Here is a 17,420-nt window from a genome sequence, read left to right as displayed (position 1 = left end):
CTTTCGCAATTTATTGGTTAGGGATTTCTATGTATAGACACATGGTCCTAGCTTCCATGAAGCTTTTAATAGGAGTGACAAAGATGTCTCATAAAGAATTTGTGATTGATTTACCTAATTCACCTTATTAACCCTTATTAATAATATATTTAATTTTGCCATAAAAATTTTGCTGTTTTTTCATATCTTTGTACACAATGGGGTTGGAAGCCATCTATGATATTTGGAGGAAGGATGAGATACGTCTTTCTCATCACGCATAATTGCATGCTGTTTTGCACTCACAGTGGTCATCTTTAAGGTACTGTAAGTACTGATATGTGTGGAAAAATCTTTACTGAAAGAGAGATTGCTGAGGAGGTAACATTGATTTTTGAGCTGAGTTCATATAGTTCGAATTGAGTTGTAATAGTTCATCTTTAAGCTATATCTCCTGCAAAGCATAAATTTCAGCTCATCTTCTACAGCTCCATGAATTTGCCAGTTAATAGGACAAACTGTGTTTTAATTGTTGTGGTTTGTTTATAGCAGTGTGCTGGCTCACGTTCATCGAACAGTGTGATCTAAAACTTTTTCTTTTCCGTTTTTTTATGTGTGCCCTTAATAACTGTGTATAATTCTTTCCAATAAACATTGCCTTCACCCTCAGCATTTCAGGGTCTGTGGACACCAGCCAGTCAGGGAAACGTTCCAGTCTTGAGATCTAGTACATACTGGTATAGATAAGGAATTTCTGGAAAAAATGTATCAAGTAAACAGCATTCAACTGTTTTCAAAGAAAAGTTGACTTTTTTTTATAATCATAATTCATGATCATAAAAAGTGTGCTAAATGTTACACTGAATAACTGAGTGAAAGTTAAGACAGGGTGATACACCCATCACCCTTTCTACTCTGGGTTCATATTTTTGGTCTTATATGGCCACTTTTGTCTTTATTATATCATCTGTGTATATTCAGCAGTGCTTCATTTCCCTGTTTTTGTCAGGAGCTGGGCCTTCACTTTCCGGCCCTTTCTGTGCCCTTTCTCCTCCTTATTCCTACTAGGAGTCTTTATTTCCCAGTCCAGAGTCAGGGCTTCACATCATTTTCCCGGAGCGTCACCATCTTTCCCCTGCCAGCAGATGCTGCCTCACTTCTCTGGTGGCAATTGTGCCTTGCCTGCCTTTCCTCGTTGTCAGGAGACAGGGCTTCACTTCCCTGCAATGCCCTGCTCTCCTACCTCCTCATCTGTGCCAGGTCTCCACTCCTTGAAGCAATCAGGAGAAGAGGCACTATCTCCCTGCTTCTGCCATGAGATAGGGCCTCTCCTCCCTGCCAGGTGAATGACATCTCATATCCCTATACCTGTGTAGGTGCTCAGGGTTTTGCTAGTTGTCATTGACAAACAAGTGACAAGGATTCCCCTTCTTGCCATCATGCCGGCACCCAGGGAACTGCCGATGTTATCTCATAAAACATTAATATTCACACATATTTTTGAAGTATGTGTAAGTAATAGTAAGTAATAAATGTAAAAATAGTAAGGGCACCACATGAAAAAAAAATCTGGCTTTCTGCATCATTGGTGATGATGAATATATTAGCACAGGACAACCAATGTAAAATGTACTATGCTCCATAAATGCATAGTATGTAGCCTTAGGTTAAATATAACAGAACAAGTAACAATATTCAAGAATAAAAGATATTATTATAATTGTCTAAGCCTGTGTTTCTCAACCAGATTTCTGTTGATCCTTAGGGTTCCTCCAGAGGTTGCTGGAGGTTCCTTAGGCCATGAGTAATTTGTGCCTTCCTGGTCAGTTACCACTGACACCAATGATCTTTTTGGCTAACTGTAAGATTGACATTCCTGTCAACCTTACAGTTGTAAGAAGCATTCTTCCCACTGACTGCCACACAAATGTGCTTTATGCTGTGGATATAGTAATTATAGAGATTAATTAAATAATTTTGATTAAATAAAGTGGTTCCCTCATGTTAAAAAGCTAGCAGACGGAGCTCCACCGCTCTTCCCCTGCTAGAAGATGGTGCCTCACTTCCCGGGTGGCAAATGGGCCTTGTCTGCCTTTCCTCGTTGTCAGGAGACAGGGCATCGCTGCTCTAACCTAATTTATCAAAACATATTTAAATGACCCTGTTTCTGATATTTGTAGGTTTTTCAGTAGGAATCTGAATGTACAGCTATATATGATGTTGTCATTTGCCACTGTTGTGCACCCTCTAGAACTGGAAGTCACTTTGTGATGTCATATGTAACACAGCAGCAGCTATTGAACTTAACATTGAATCTATGAATTCTCAACAGTTTGTCTGACTTACTGACCATTAGAAATGTGTGGAAAGCTTGAATGAAGAAGGGCCTGGCTTTAGGGGTATAAAGGGGGCAGGGTTCTCCCCAGGCACTTTTAGCTGGGCGCACCACCCGACACTTTTCAGCACCCACCCAGCTGTTTTTGGGTGGTTACCAAAGAGTTTGTTCACAATATAGGAGCTGCCACCCGCCTAAAATTTCTTCCCACCCGGCTTGAAAAAATTTCTGGGTTGAGCACTGGGGGGCATTAGAAGTTGCGACAGGTATGTATGTTTGGGTAACTACACTTTATATTTGCTAAATGTTTAGTGTTCAATATTGTGCTAGATTGAGGACAGCTGACTATAAGATATGCAGAAGGTGCCCAGGAACAGGAAACAATACATTATAATTGTAATTGCACCAAAGGTGCAGGGCTATCAGCCTCTTGAGTGTCAATGAAAACGTTAAGGAGGTCATTGCAGTTTTCTAAAAGACAAACACAGGTATTTGAATTAGGAAGGACAAGCATGATATTGTTTTTTTTTTTTTAAATATGTACATTGGTGACTGCAAACATTTTTTGTAATAAATGTTACAAATAATTCCATTTATTTTACCTAGCTTGTCAGCACAGAAAAGTTTTAGCTGCTTTTAATATTTGAGATTGTTGTATAAACTTGCATAAATGTGAAACTTCACTTCTTGCAAGGCAAGACTTTGCTTTTGCAGCAGGAGCTTTGTCAAGTGTTTTTATATGCTAATTCCAGACAATTGTGAATATACCTGTTTTTTTTTTCTATTTGTTGGCCACTTACTGCCTTGTCTGTTGCTGGAACGCCACACTGCCCTGGTGTGTGGATGAGAACTTGATGTTCCTGTATCTAACAATTGAAACATTTTAATTAGGTTATTGTTTATATGCTGTAGGCATCTAACATAAGTAGGTAACCGTGAAATGATCGGAAGTGCAAGGTGTGCAGAATTAAAGGGACACTGTAACCAAAAATTAAAATATTGTAACACTGACTTGATTACATTATTTGTAAAAGCCACTACCTGTCTACATGCCCTTGCTCTGTTTGACTCCACATTAAGGAAAACATGAAGACAATTCAGGGGCATGTGCTACTTGTAAGTAGAATATATTCAAAACAACATATACATTTTTCATTTAAGGGTCCATCCCATTATATAATAAGGACCACCAAGACCCTATTTCATACTCACTTGATTCCAGTGGGGAAGGTTTGGTACTGATAGCACCTAACTATTCCAAATTGAAAGAAGGATCAGGACCAGTTACTCACTATTCTGCAAAGGATCAGGAGCAGATCACTGACATATCCATTCAGTTAAAAAAATCTTTTGTGATAAGTAGATAATAGGCCTGATTTATTAAAGCTCTCCAAGGCTGAAGAGGTTATACTTACATCTGTGAAACTGGGTGACTTAGCAAACCTGGAATCCTGGCATGGATCCAGTCCACGATTCAAAACTTTTGCATAGCAAATGGCTTTGAAAAAAATCCTTTCCAAGTTTGCTGGATCCCCCAGCTTCACTGATGAAAGTGTATACTCTCAAGCCTTGGAGAGCTTTAATAAATCAGGCCCAGTTATTGAGGTGCTTGTTATCACTTCTATCACTTCAGGCCAAAATGGCCCAGTCATGGCTGGATTTCCACTTATAAAACATTAGTAAATGTTTAAAAACTACTCCTCCCTGCTAGCAATACGTCTTATACAAGAAGCATTTTTTTGTTTCACTTTGCTTTTATATAAAATAACAATGTATAAAAAAAGCTTACAGGAGAATTCTGTGTTTCTACTGATTAAAACTTGTGTAGCCAGTAATTGTAATTATAAGCCCATTGTGTCTAATGCTAAATCCAGTCCTGGACCCAGTGATCAGAAGTGGTGCTTGAAATTGACATCATCACATGCTTTCATGAAGCCTACCAGACTCAAAATGAACAGTAATGAGACATTGGTCACATGATTTTTGTAAATATAAAAAAATATATATATATATATATATATCTTTCGAAACCAGGGACATTATCAAGGACTCACTTTGAAAGTTTGGGATTTTCCCAGTAAATCATGCCACTGTCTTCGGAAATACATATCCAAGGACAAGCTTTTAAAAATTTAGAATAGTCCCAGCAAATCGTGGCACTGTCTTTGAAATTAACTACTTTTGTCAGCAGACACATTATAATGGTGGTAAAGAAAAGGACAAATGGCCTAGTTATTATAGTCTTTTACAATATAAGCAGTGAAAAACCATAGGAATGACCTTGTGTCCACAGAGTGACTGTAAAAATGATAGGGTTAAGTATAAACACAAGTTCTTGGCTATTACATGAGATAGGAGACAATGAGGCAAAGTATTCTCTCTGTTGATTGAATGTATGTACAGCCCCATTAATTGAGCTTCTGTTGACCCCATTCATGAGAAAGTTCCCAGATTGCCTACAGCAAAACTCTTTATTGACTAGGGCCCATTTAATAATGGCTCGGCTTCAAGCACTGGAACAAGCTGTGTTTCATGGCAATCAGAACAATAGAAGAGGTTGTTGATGGAAGAATTCTGGAGCCAGCATTCTACAAAAGTAGGTTCTCCATGGCCGAACAATTATCTGGTTTGTGAAGGTTTAGATTTCTTGATAACTCCAAATATAAGGAATGCCAGGCAAATGTATCATGCTTTGTAGTCCCAACTATTAAAGGGACCTGTAGTACATAGAGCTTTATTGTGTTGAGTTTTAGTTCGTCTCTTTAATCTTTTTTAGCAGTAGTTCTCTGTTAACTACAATTAAGGTGCTTTTAATGGGTTCACATTGTAGAATATTGTATGTATGATAAATTTAAAGGTATACCATTTCCTGTAGTCTCGATACTCAAATCCACTTTTTAAACTTGTATTAAACCTTTACTGGAACAGACTCTTCAATGGAAAGGAGCTCACTGACTTTTTTTATATCTAATTTTTTATAAGATGTTGTCATTTGGAAATCTGGTTATCCTTCCAGTGCATAGGCAAGGATCATCATTCTGGTGCAAATACTTGGGGCAAAGGCATTCAGACTACCCAAGTACCAAGTTTGGAAGAGTGCATCAAGCAGTGTGCAAGCTACTGAGACTTGCCAGGACCTGCCATGGCTGCATCCCTTCGGAAGGCACCATGTTCACCGTCGGCTCCGTGGAGGACTTCCATGAAGATGGCGGTCATGTTTGGCCATTGAATAGCCACTGATATTGTAACTCCTGTGCATGCGCAGAAGTTACATTGTCCCTGGAAGCTGGCTCTCTATGTGGTACCTCAGCACACAGAGCTGAGCTCTACACCTCATGGAGCATGCACATACATTGTACAGCTTAAACAAAAAGCCACCAGAAGCCAGGACTTTATTTTTTCGACAAAAAAAGTTCAGGTCCCTTTAAAATAAAGGTTCTTTTTAGTTATTATTTTTTTGGATTACCTAGGTGGTGTTTTTTTATTAAATAGCATAATAAAATATCAGAAATCTTACAAAAAATATATAAATGGCCCATGTGTTTTCATTTACCAGGTATATGACGTACACAGTACATTCTTACTCAGAGCCACATATAAAGTCCACTGCAGTCTCGGTATTAGATATGTGGGCTGGCTGCCTTTGCTGGAATTTTCTATACATGAACATATTTTAGTTAATCTTTCAATGCCAGGAGTACATGCTGGTTTCATCTAATGATATTTTCCAGATCAATTATTTGGAAATACCAACGTATTGTTTTGCTTGCCTGAGACTTCTGATTGGTAGTTGTGGATTGTATATTACCGAGGGATTAGACTGACCATCTTGTCCACCATGAGAGCATCATTATATTAGAAAAGGCTCAGCTTATGTTTATGCCTTTATGCTTTATTTTAGCCTAGATGGTTAATGTCAGTGTTCCGTATTTGAATATTAAGGAAAAAAGGAGGCACTGAGTCAATGCAGATTGTTTCCACATTTTGAGATTTAAAGAAGAAAATTGATTAGATTGTATAGAAGTTTCAAAAGGATTATTACAGCTGAATTATATTTCTATTGGGAACTCACAGCCCTCTTCAGGGCTCCATTTTTAATGACCATAATGGTTGGTTTAATTAGTTGCATACCTTATTGTTGTGACCCCCAGAGGCCCTCAAAACATCTCCATTGCTTTTCCCCAAAATGTTGTTTGATTACTGCTGAGTGCTGTCATCTTGTTTTCCATTGCCTTGCAGACATTGTACATTCAGCCTCCTTGCAGCGCTGGGTAATACTGCAAGTGGGCAATAAATTTGAAGCATTTGAAGCCCCCAGTCATCTTCTCTGTTAATCTTGTATTAATGAATACTGAGCTGCATTTATGTGCATCTTTTATATTTGGCGTTTAACTTTAAAAATTGTCTGTGTAACCTATTTACAAGCACACACAAGGGTTCCACTTTATGGCAGTGAGGGAGTTAAAGCTTAGGTTAAAGCTAGAAGGTCACATTTTTGTTTGCATTAATTCTAAAGTCATCCCTGTACTTTGCATTTATTTTGATATATCCTGTTTACTATAGGCAGAGGATATTTCAAGTGGAGGCAGTAAATCACAGCACAGTAATATGACCAGTAGTGTAGTGAGATGGGAGTTCAGCCCCCCCAAACACTTCATTTACATGGAATGTGCAACAGACAAACAAGCCGTCTGCTATTTACATAAAATGATATTTATCGGCATGAATGCCTTCGTTGTGCTTGTACCGGCCTGGTTGCTGCTTAATTAAGACAGGACAGCATACAATAAGCTTGCAGACTGGTAAAATGGATATTACAAACAAGTTACAAGTCAGACTAGCACTAGATCCAGTTCTGTTCTTATTTAGTAGTGCAGCATTGCTGTACACCTGGCTGTTCAGTGGTTCCCCACAACTTGCTCTACAGAATCCATGCTGCCTATATGCAAATTAGTAAATCTTCTAGAACCCCTGTAGTTTTTCTGTTTTTAGGAAAAAACTAATCTTTTCCCCATCCCAAAGAGGTCTAATGGCTTCTGATTGATACATGGTACTAACTTTAGCCTCTGCAGCAATCCCCCCACCTAGGCTGCATCTTTTGAACTAAGAGGCAAAACAGCAAAATTTAGTTTTTTTGGTGCTTTCAGAAATCACAAGTAAATCTCTTTTTAATTGTGACATGCCTTTAAGAGAAGTACAAAGATATTACAGTGAGTTTTTAACCCAAATGTGTCCATTGGCTAAATAAATACGAACAACAAACGGCAAAAACAGGCTAAAAGTCCACGCACTCACAAAGTTCAGCTTGGTTCTGCTGCTGTTCTCACTCCTGTTTTGCAGCTTTTCGATAGACAGGTCATTCACTATTAAAATCAAATATAAAAAAAGTCTTTAATGATAATTAAAATCTTTGTTCTGTTACCTTTTAATAAATCTATTTATACTGAAGATAAGAATTATATATACTGGGGCATGTATAAACTGCAATGACAGATGCGGGGATGAGTGCTCTCCATATCCAGTAGTAGAGTTTCCCTGCCGGACAAACACAATGGTCCTGATTTATTAAAGCGAAATTGAAGTCAAAATAAAAAAATCACACTTACCTTTAATCCCGCAGATCCATCGGGAGGTTTCTTTGATTGGGTCCCACGTCGTCCCAGTACCCTTCTTCAGTCCTCTGGGTTCTTCTTCGTATGTCACCCAAACTTGCACTGCGCAGGCGCGAGATCAAGTGATGTACATGGGGAAAAAGAGTGCCGATCTCACAGCTTATGCGTGAGATCTGCATTTTTTCTCTTATTTAAGAAAGGGCTTCCTCTGCACATGTCCGAGATCAGGCATGTGCAGAAGTAGTACAGCACTGCGTAATATGTTAGCGCTATATAAATCCTGTTTAATAATAAGGAGCAGCCAAGAACCTCCCGGGATGCATGACGTAGATATCCCGGGAGGCTCTGTGCTCCTATTCTGTCTTGATTGCCGCAGCGACAAGGACTGAAAACATTTGCTAAATATTAGGAAATAATTATATGAAATCCATTCAAGCTTTATTTCCCGGGTTCACCCATGATAATATATCTTTTGCAATCCTGGAGAGCTTTGATAAATTAGGTCCAATCTGTTCTTGGTTTTCTGGCTACAGCCTGCCCAATAATACCCTCTGCCTGTTGTTACTCAACTATTGGACACCCAATGGCTGCATTAGTTCTAACGTTACTGACACATATTACTTGGACCTGTCAGAGAAGTCTGGGCCCAGTGTGAAGACATAATTTTGTATACAGGCTCCTTTAGTAACAAAAGAACTGCACTATTACAATACTTTACCAGTAATACAGTGAACCTGGCATTCTAACTTTAATTTGTTCGTGTGAGTCAGCATACTTATGACAACATTTCTTGTTGGTGGTAATCTGACATAAAATAAGTCTGTGTATACTGTAAAAGTACACTGAATGATTGCATATTTTATTAACTTTTCCATTGTTTTCTTTTTCTTTCCTTAGTGGTTATAATGTGTGCCAGCAGCGACACTGTCAGGAACATTATGTTAGCTGCACATCGACAAGGACTGACTAAAGGGGACTACGTTTTCTTCAACATTGAACTCTTCAACAGTTCATCTTATGGTAAGTCAATTGGGTTGGGTTGTGTCACGTGAAAATGTATTGTATCTACAGCTGTCCCCACCATTATTGTAGTGATCTGCCAAATCACTACCAGGTAACAACAGACAGATGCACTGTGTCAAAGCTCAACAATTCTTGGTGGTTATGACGGAAAAAAAAACATTGTGAGTGATCAGAAGATCTAAACATTTAGACAACTGTAGTTTCATGCAAATCTCCAACCCCCATCCAATTCATATATTTATTGTCCATTTAATGTAATGGGTGGCCTCAGAAACCAATAGGAATAGCTTAAAGAGGAAAAGTGCCAAGCTCACCTTTATGTATATAAAGTATATGAGTAGTTGGGAAAGATTCATGGGAAGCTTTGCTATGAGAGTCTCCAATACCGAAGGTGTACACCGGAGTTAATCTCATTCTGACATTTCAGTGTAAATAAATTGTAGTCCTTGAAAGAGCCAGATGTTGGGTGCATGCTTTGACCTGCACAGTCTGATGAAAAGTAAACTAAACTGAAAGAGTTTTAGCTTGATTATTAATCAAGTAAATTGGCAGCTCAGGGTCTTGTAGCTAATAAAAAGCAATCATTTCTTGCATCATTTCAGTCTATATTAATAACATAAAATTATTTTTTCCTTATTGTATCCTGCATAGGGATTGTCATAGTACATAAACACGTAGGGGCCTATTTGTAATGCATGGAATCTGATATTTACTGAAACATTCTCTGGAGGACAATATTCCAGGTCTATGTGTTTCAAGAGCAGTAATTGATTCTTTACTAGAAAATGTTTCATGTTAACTATGCGTCTCATTTATTAAAGCTCTCCAAGGGGGGGAGCACAATCTGCTGTTGTATATGAACTACCCAGCAAAATCGGATAGATTAGGGAAAGGTCATTGTTTTTTATGAGTTCAGATAAGTATGTATAAGTACAGATAAAGACCTTTCTCACAATTTATTTCCTAATTATGAATGACACCAATGATCTTTGTGGCTATCCGCAAGGGTGACATTCTTCCAAATGGCCAAAAATGTAAGAGGCATTCTTCCTACAAACCACCATGATAATACACTATGAGCTGTGGATATAGTAATTATAGAAGGAGTTCCCTGAAGACCTAAAAGTTGTTTCAAGGGTTCCCCTATGTTGAAAAAGTCTGTTCTACACAGTGAAGGGCGTATGAATAAGTACGTTCAGATGAGTACAGATAAAGACCCTTCTTACAATTTCATAAATGAGCACTTCCATTTTTGTTACTTTGCCTAATTTTAACATTTTACTGAAGGCCTTTTTCACACCACTGTACTGTAAGGTGGTTTCCATGAGTCAAGGTGTCGCTTAAGTGTGTTTTGTCACTTGACTTTTTATTTTTTCCTGTGCTCAATGATTTTACACAATAAGCAGGAAACATTTATGTTTGTCTTCAGCTAGTACAAGGAATTTCCCTGTCACCGGTGTACTCAGAATCTAAATCGCGTCACTCAACAAAATGACAAAAAATGTGTTTAAAATAACTCACACATATTATTACTTTTCATTTCCTTGTGTAATATCTGCTTATTTTGGCTTTTAAAGGTATTTTCTTTCCTGTTAACTATATAACTGCATACATTTTAAAAAGATGAAAAGATACTAGAGGTCACATTCTACAGTGAACTTTGGTTTTACCACTTCTAAGGGATGTTAGACTCATTTATGAGATATCTTGTGACACTTAGATGGATTTTTTGAACCTGAAGGTAGTCAAAGTCAAACCAAAAGGGAACACCATAGAAAAAGAAAAAATGCCATTTAGACCAGTTATTGAAGTTATTATCTCTAGGCAATACCTTTCTATTATAGTGTTGGATAGAGTGATGAAGGATTAGTTAGGGTTAGTTCCTGTCAAGATTTGATATGTTCCTTTATTTGTACTGATGACCATTGACATAGAGAAATAAAAAGTTAGGGAAAAATCTTCCAATGGGGACAAATATTAAAAAGTAGAATTCTCCTTATTTTGAGAGTTTCTCTAACTTCCTGTTGGGTTTCCGTGAAGTATCAAAGAAAAAAATAGTTATGGACCTACATAAACTTTCAATTAAACTATCTTTAAAATTACAATGATAGTATTGTATCTACAATTTATCACTGAGTACTAATAACACTGGAGATACAAAAAGGACATCAGGTCCCAGCTAAAACAAGCATAGGTTTGCATGCAGGGTGGAGAGGATGTAATAAGTATGTCCTGGCAGTGTAAATGGATCCCTGTAGAGTATATTCAGTACATAGATTATTCAATGCCTGTGACATTCTACAATGGCAGGGCCTTATGGTATAGGTCTGTAGTACGCAAATGCAGAACACTTTTAGCATTAGTTTAAAATGCTTTTGAGATATTTCAGAATTTATTGCACGTACATTCGATTAGCTCTTAAGATTCTTCTGTCCTGCATATGGCCAGCTTCAAATCATTCAGCCTACCATAGACTTGTCTTTCTCGCATATGACCACCTTCAAGTCATTCATATTTCCATAGCCTTGTTTGTCCTGTATATGACCAGCTTCCAAATGGTTTTGCATTTCCATAGTACTAGGGTAGATGGGAGTTTTGAAGCAAACTAAAAACAATTAACATAAGCCCCATTTAACACTGAGATATTTAGATTGATTAGTAAAGTGGTATATGAACTACATGTACATTTACAATACCCAGTGTCTTACTAGCTGCAGAAATGATACAGCCATACTTGTATGGACACATATCAGTCACATGGCCCCTGTCTGCTATAGTTATTTAGATCCCAGTGTCTATAGCCAATTTTTTTGATTAGGTAATCAAGAAATTACATTACTAGTTCTTGGAATATATAAAAGAACACACTGGGATTAGTAAAAAGCTGTGTTCCCTGTGTTTCTTGTTGTACTTGTACTTTTCAATCCCTGGGCCTCCTGTTTTATCGTTGGACGTTTGTTCTTTCAATCATGGAGGCTCAGTAACACATGTGGGCAGTACCCTGGCCAGTCTTCCTGAAAAGAGCCATTTCTATTAGGGTTGAGTGTCCATAAGTGGAGTACTGAGCTAGGGTGTTGTGATGTTTTCAGAAGGCTATGTTCAGAACCTTTCTGCCCTGGCCCTGCAAACCATGATCTGCTTGGTATCAGTGGGTCTAAATTAGGGTATGTAGTTTGAATAGAAAGGTTTTATAAGTAAATAATTAGCATGTTGTTGGGAGAAGAAAAAACATGTAAGGCAAAATAAATGCAGATTAAACATTGGCTTTTATGCTATCTGGAGCCAATGCAGAATCCAATTTTTGTCAACAGTAGTTATATGTATCTAGCCATTTTCCAGTGTTTACAATCATGGGGAGATGGCCATATATATTTAATACTTACATTTAATGCATTCTGATTGAAATTTAAACTATGTACTCTCTATGCAGTGCCTTCCACACACATCTACCAAAAACTGTTCTCCACGCTGAAGACCTGTTTATATAACTAATGATTCCCCCCTTAAATTCCAAATCTCTCCCTGACATATTTCTAACTGTTAATAACACTGTTATTTTTCCCTCCCCTCAGGCACGTTGTCTTGGCGTCAGCTTTGATTCTGCCCTCTCATTTCCCCCCATATTCCCAACATTTTCAGGTCCTGTCACTTTCACCTACGCAACATCTCCAAAATCTATTATGAATGCTGCAGCCAGACTCATCCATCCTTCCCACCGCTCCTCTTCTGCTTCGTCTCCTTGTAGTTCTCTTCATTGGCTCTCAAAACCCATCTTTTCAAACTTTTCTATCCGTCTTCTTCTGTCTGTTAAAACCCTCAATACTCACCCACCATACCATATCCCCCTCCTGTTGTGTGATACTCCCCCTACCTCCTAGATTGTAAGCTCTTCGGGCCAGGGTCCTTTCCTCTTTCTGTATCACTGTCTGTATCTGTCTGTCATTTGCAACCTTAGTATACTTTAGAATTAGCCTGTTTTATGATATGAGGAGGGAGATTCTGTTGTCATGTGCTAGGGTAACAACACTAATACTCTTTAAATATAGTATGCTATGAGTTGTCCCTCTAGAACAGAAAATTTGTTGCTGGCATGTTTATCAGGTAAAAATAATTGATAAAAAAAGCCTGAGTAGAACAAAACAAATTCAGCAAAACTCAATCAACTACTACAATAAAACACATAGCAAACATAGAATTGTTATACAGGTGAACCAGAAAAAATGCATATCTCTGCCTTGCAGGGCAGTGTGTTATGGAAAATGCAGCCTGTATGTATATTATTCTTAGAAATGGAATGATATCTTTCTTTATTTGTATTATGTAAATATATGCTGAGGGCAAACACCAATTAGGGTAGTGATCTATTCATGATGGTATGAACAGGCTCTTCAATAGTGTAAGCAGACTCTTCCAAATTTATTGCAGATACTAAGGAAACATACACCATAATAAATTGGTCCTAACAAAGTTGCAAAGTTTCATGGATGATATTAACTGGACTCAAGTTTGAGCAATTTCACTTGTAAACATCTATTGACATTCCCTTCCATTTTTTTTTCCTTGACTGAGAGTTTAGGACATAACAAACAATAAGCTATACTGTTATTTACAAACATATGCATTTACTGGATGCCTTATGCAAAGGCAGTTGCGAACGGAGAAACTTCTTTTTTATGGTGACTGGCCAAACTTGTAAATATTTTTATATCTCCCTTAGGAGATGGCTCGTGGAGGCGAGGAGACAAGCACGACGTTGAAGCAAAGCAAGCATACTCATCCCTGCAAACAGTCACTCTACTCAGGACAGTAAAACCAGAGTTTGAGAAGTTTTCCATGGAGGTGAAAAGTTCTGTTCAAAAGCTAGGACTCAATGAAGATGATTACGTAAGTAGCTGATGACCAGGCGAACGCTTTAGCTGTCTGTAAACAACCTCATAATTTAATCAAAGGTGACAATATGCTCTACCCTGTGTGCCTCCTACTGGTTGCTGAGGCTCACATTATTTTGTTGGTGATATTTTCACATGTTATAATTAAGTGTAATGTATAGTTTGTAGATAAAAGAAAGTCCTTCTGTTTGTTAAAATAACCTCTCTATGCTTAAAAAAACATATTGTAACCCTTCCAAAGAGTTTCAACAATAAGGAAAAATAATATAAATTCATAAGATGGAAATTCTAGGTGGAGCAGCATGGAATATTTAGCAAAGCCCAGTGTACAGCATGGAGCAGGAATACATAGCATAGAGTACTATGTACAAATTTCATGGTATGAAAAATATAACGTAGAACACAGTATACACTGGTGTTTCTCAACCATACTTCCGTGGAACCCTCTTGAAATCCTCTAGAGGTTATAGGGGTTCCCTGAGCAAGGATTAATTTGTGCCTCTCAGGTAAGTTTAGATGACACCAATGATCTTTGTGGCTCCCTGTAAGGGTGACATTCTTCCCAATGGCCAGTAATGTAAGAGGCATTCTATCTACTGACTACCATGATAATACACTGTGAGCTGTGGATATATTAATTATAGCCTAGGTTCCCTGAAGACCGGAAAGTTTTTTTAAGGGTTCCCCAGTGTCATAAATGTTGAGAAAAGTTAGTATACACAGTGAACATGTAAGGAATGTATAACACTGGGCATATTGTACAGTGTGTAGAGGTATACAGTATATAACACAGAGCAAGGTGAAGCTGTATAAATAATATATATCATAGAGCACAATGTACATACTAAAGTGTAATAGGATATATAGCATAGAACACTGTATAGAGAATGAAGGGCTATGGAGTATCTAACATAAAGCACAGTGTACACAATGGTTCTAGGATGTTGAATATATATCATAAAATACAGTCTATAGAATGGAGGCATATGGAGTAAATACCATAGAGCTTAGTGTACAGCATGGAAGGGTTTATAACACAGAGAAAAGTGTAGGGATATGGAGTATATAATATAAAGCACGGTGTACAGAATGGAGGCATGAGTACAATGTCCTGAATAGAGGGATATTGAGTATATACCATACAACACAGTGTACAGAATGGAGGCATATGGAGTAAGTAACATAGTGTGTAGTGTACAGTATGGAAGGGTTTATAACTCAGAACACAGTGTAGGGATATGGAGTATATAACATAAAGCACACTGTACAGAGTTGCAGAGTATGTTGTATGTAATGTATAACATAGACTACAATGTACAGAATGGAGCAGTATGGTTTAAATATATAGAAGAAAAAGTAAGCTTTATCTTTCATTTGTTCTTGTTTTTTTTTTTTTTTTTTTTTTTAATGGATTCATGCTGGAAAATGACATCCTTCGTTTATTCAGACCAGAGTTCTAATTGGGTCAGCCACACTGTAGAGTTAATGTGTTTTTAAATGATGCCTAATGGAATGACCTACATAAAATGTTTATTCAAATATTTATGCAGATTAAGAAAACATTAATTCAGCCTAAGTAAACAGTCTAATTGAAGAGCATATCTTTTAGCACACATCGTTTTTTTTAGCTTGCTATTAAATTCTTCCTCTTCCTCTTTTGCAATTGATACACAAATGCATAGATCATAATTTAAGGTATTCTTGTTTGTTCTGAAGATCCTGTGACACAATGTCATGGTATTATCCAGAGGTAAAAGCAGAGCAGGATGCAAAGCTTAACAATTCCAACAGTTAAGTTTAGTGAAAGGCAGATTCTTAGGAGCACAGTGAGCACTCACTGAGGTAATAGAATGTTGCAACTCCATTATATATATATTCCTAAGTGTATGCCACGTCCAAAAAGAAATGTAAGTGAAAATGATGAATATGGGTTACTGCAAGGTTGTTATTTGCATGTACATTACATTTTCATCCACAGGACTGAATGTGTCAGATTAAAATGAACTAGGAGTAGAAATAAACTTTATACACACTCTAATTCATCTCTGTATCTCTAAGCATTGTGAAAAAATGTATTTCCAAAGTTTACAGCATGGGCTTTGTGTTTTCCTATTAGAACAGAATTTTGTCAGCCTTTTAATGTAAGCAACCAGCAGTTATTTCTAAGCTCAAACCAGTCACATAAGTGTTGTGATCTATGTAAATTTGCAGACTGTGTTGATTTCAGCTTATCATCAATCTACCGTATATTTTTTAAGCAGTTAAGTAATTTGTAGAATTATTTTAAGTGTGCTAATATTTTTAATGCTAGGATTATGGCTAATCTTTTGGCTTTAGCCTTAGGCTATGTTCACTCTGGTCATGGGGTTGCGGAGCATTCCTAATGCCAGGGGACCATTGCCTCTGAGGAGAAGCTACATGTAGCTTGGCAGCCCCAGAGACAAGGAAGTGGTACTAGTATTTCTCTTTGCCGCCAGCTGTCAAATGTGTAAATGTCCTAAAGAACCAAGGTACCAAATGGCTGGCCAGGGAGCCGCGTTGGATCGCTCCATCCTTAGACAGGTCAGAACCTACCCCTAGGGAATTAGGGTTGAGTTGAGGGATTATGTTACATTTGGGGTTAGGTTAGGGGGTAAAAATCTGATTAGAAGTTAGTATGATAGTTATGTTAGGTTTTAGACTGAAGTTTAAGGGTTAGGTTGTGGTTAGTAATAAGCTTTATGGGTACAGTTAAGGCTTACATTTTAGGAATTCGAATCAGATCTTGGTTTATAGGTTATGTTAGTTTAATAGTAGGACTAGGTAGAGTTTTAGTTTAAAGGCCAAGGTAAGATGAATGATTTGGGGTTGCGTTAAATTGTAAGTAGGTAAGTGAGGTTTGAGCCTTATAATGGTGGATTAAAGTGACCATATGCTATGCAGTCTGGTTATACAATATCTGTATAATCTTATGTTTTTCAAAATCTAAAATGTAGTATGGGGCAACTAATCCATTCAACAGAACTAAAGAGAGAATAAAAAAATCACACTTACCTTTAATCCTGCAGATCCCTTGATAGAGCTGGATTTTTCCTCGCTCCTGTCCTGCATTGTCCTAGAATCGTCCATTGTCCCAGTGCTGAGAAAGCGCCGAGCGCCACCATCTTCGGTTTTCTATTCCGGTCTTCTTGCTACGTCACCTGATATCTCACTGTGCAGGTGCAAGATCAGGTGACGTAGCCACTGTAAAGGGGGGAAAAAAGAGAGTCAATCTCACTGCCCATGCGTGAGATCGGCATCTCTTCTCCCTTAGTGGAAAAAATGCCCCTTCTGTGCATGCCCAAGATCAACGTAGGTATCAAGACGCCATGGCGATCAAGACCTAAAGGGGCTGTGCTGCACCCTTTTTTTTTAAAAAAAAAGGTGATGCAAATAAAAAATATACAATTTTTACTTTACATATAAGGTTTATGTAAAGTAAAAATGTTGAGTTCTGCTTTAAATGAAATCACAGAGGCCCCTGTGCTACATAATTGGAAGCTCTAGAGGAGATTGTACAATCTGCTCGTCCAGTCTATTGTCAGATATAGGTTTAGGATTTAG

The 17,420-nt window shown here is 37.7% G+C and overlaps 1 protein-coding gene across 2 annotated transcripts in view; it reads left to right on the top strand.

Annotated features, from left to right (window-relative positions):
• Nucleotides 1–17,420, top strand: part of NPR3 (natriuretic peptide receptor 3) — a 67,778-nt gene that overhangs the window by 11,413 nt on the left and 38,945 nt on the right. For both annotated transcript variants that reach the window (XM_072416566.1, XM_072416565.1), the window contains exons 2-3: nucleotides 8,824–8,946; nucleotides 13,667–13,833. In XM_072416566.1, the coding sequence (XP_072272667.1) occupies nucleotides 8,824–8,946; nucleotides 13,667–13,833 (290 nt within the window). The remainder of the gene's footprint in view (nucleotides 1–8,823; nucleotides 8,947–13,666; nucleotides 13,834–17,420) is intronic.

The sequence above is a fragment of the Pyxicephalus adspersus genome, chromosome 6 (assembly GCF_032062135.1).
Source record: "Pyxicephalus adspersus chromosome 6, UCB_Pads_2.0, whole genome shotgun sequence".
Taxonomy (NCBI): domain Eukaryota; kingdom Metazoa; phylum Chordata; class Amphibia; order Anura; family Pyxicephalidae; genus Pyxicephalus; species Pyxicephalus adspersus.
This window is presented reverse-complemented; position numbering and strand designations above follow the sequence as displayed.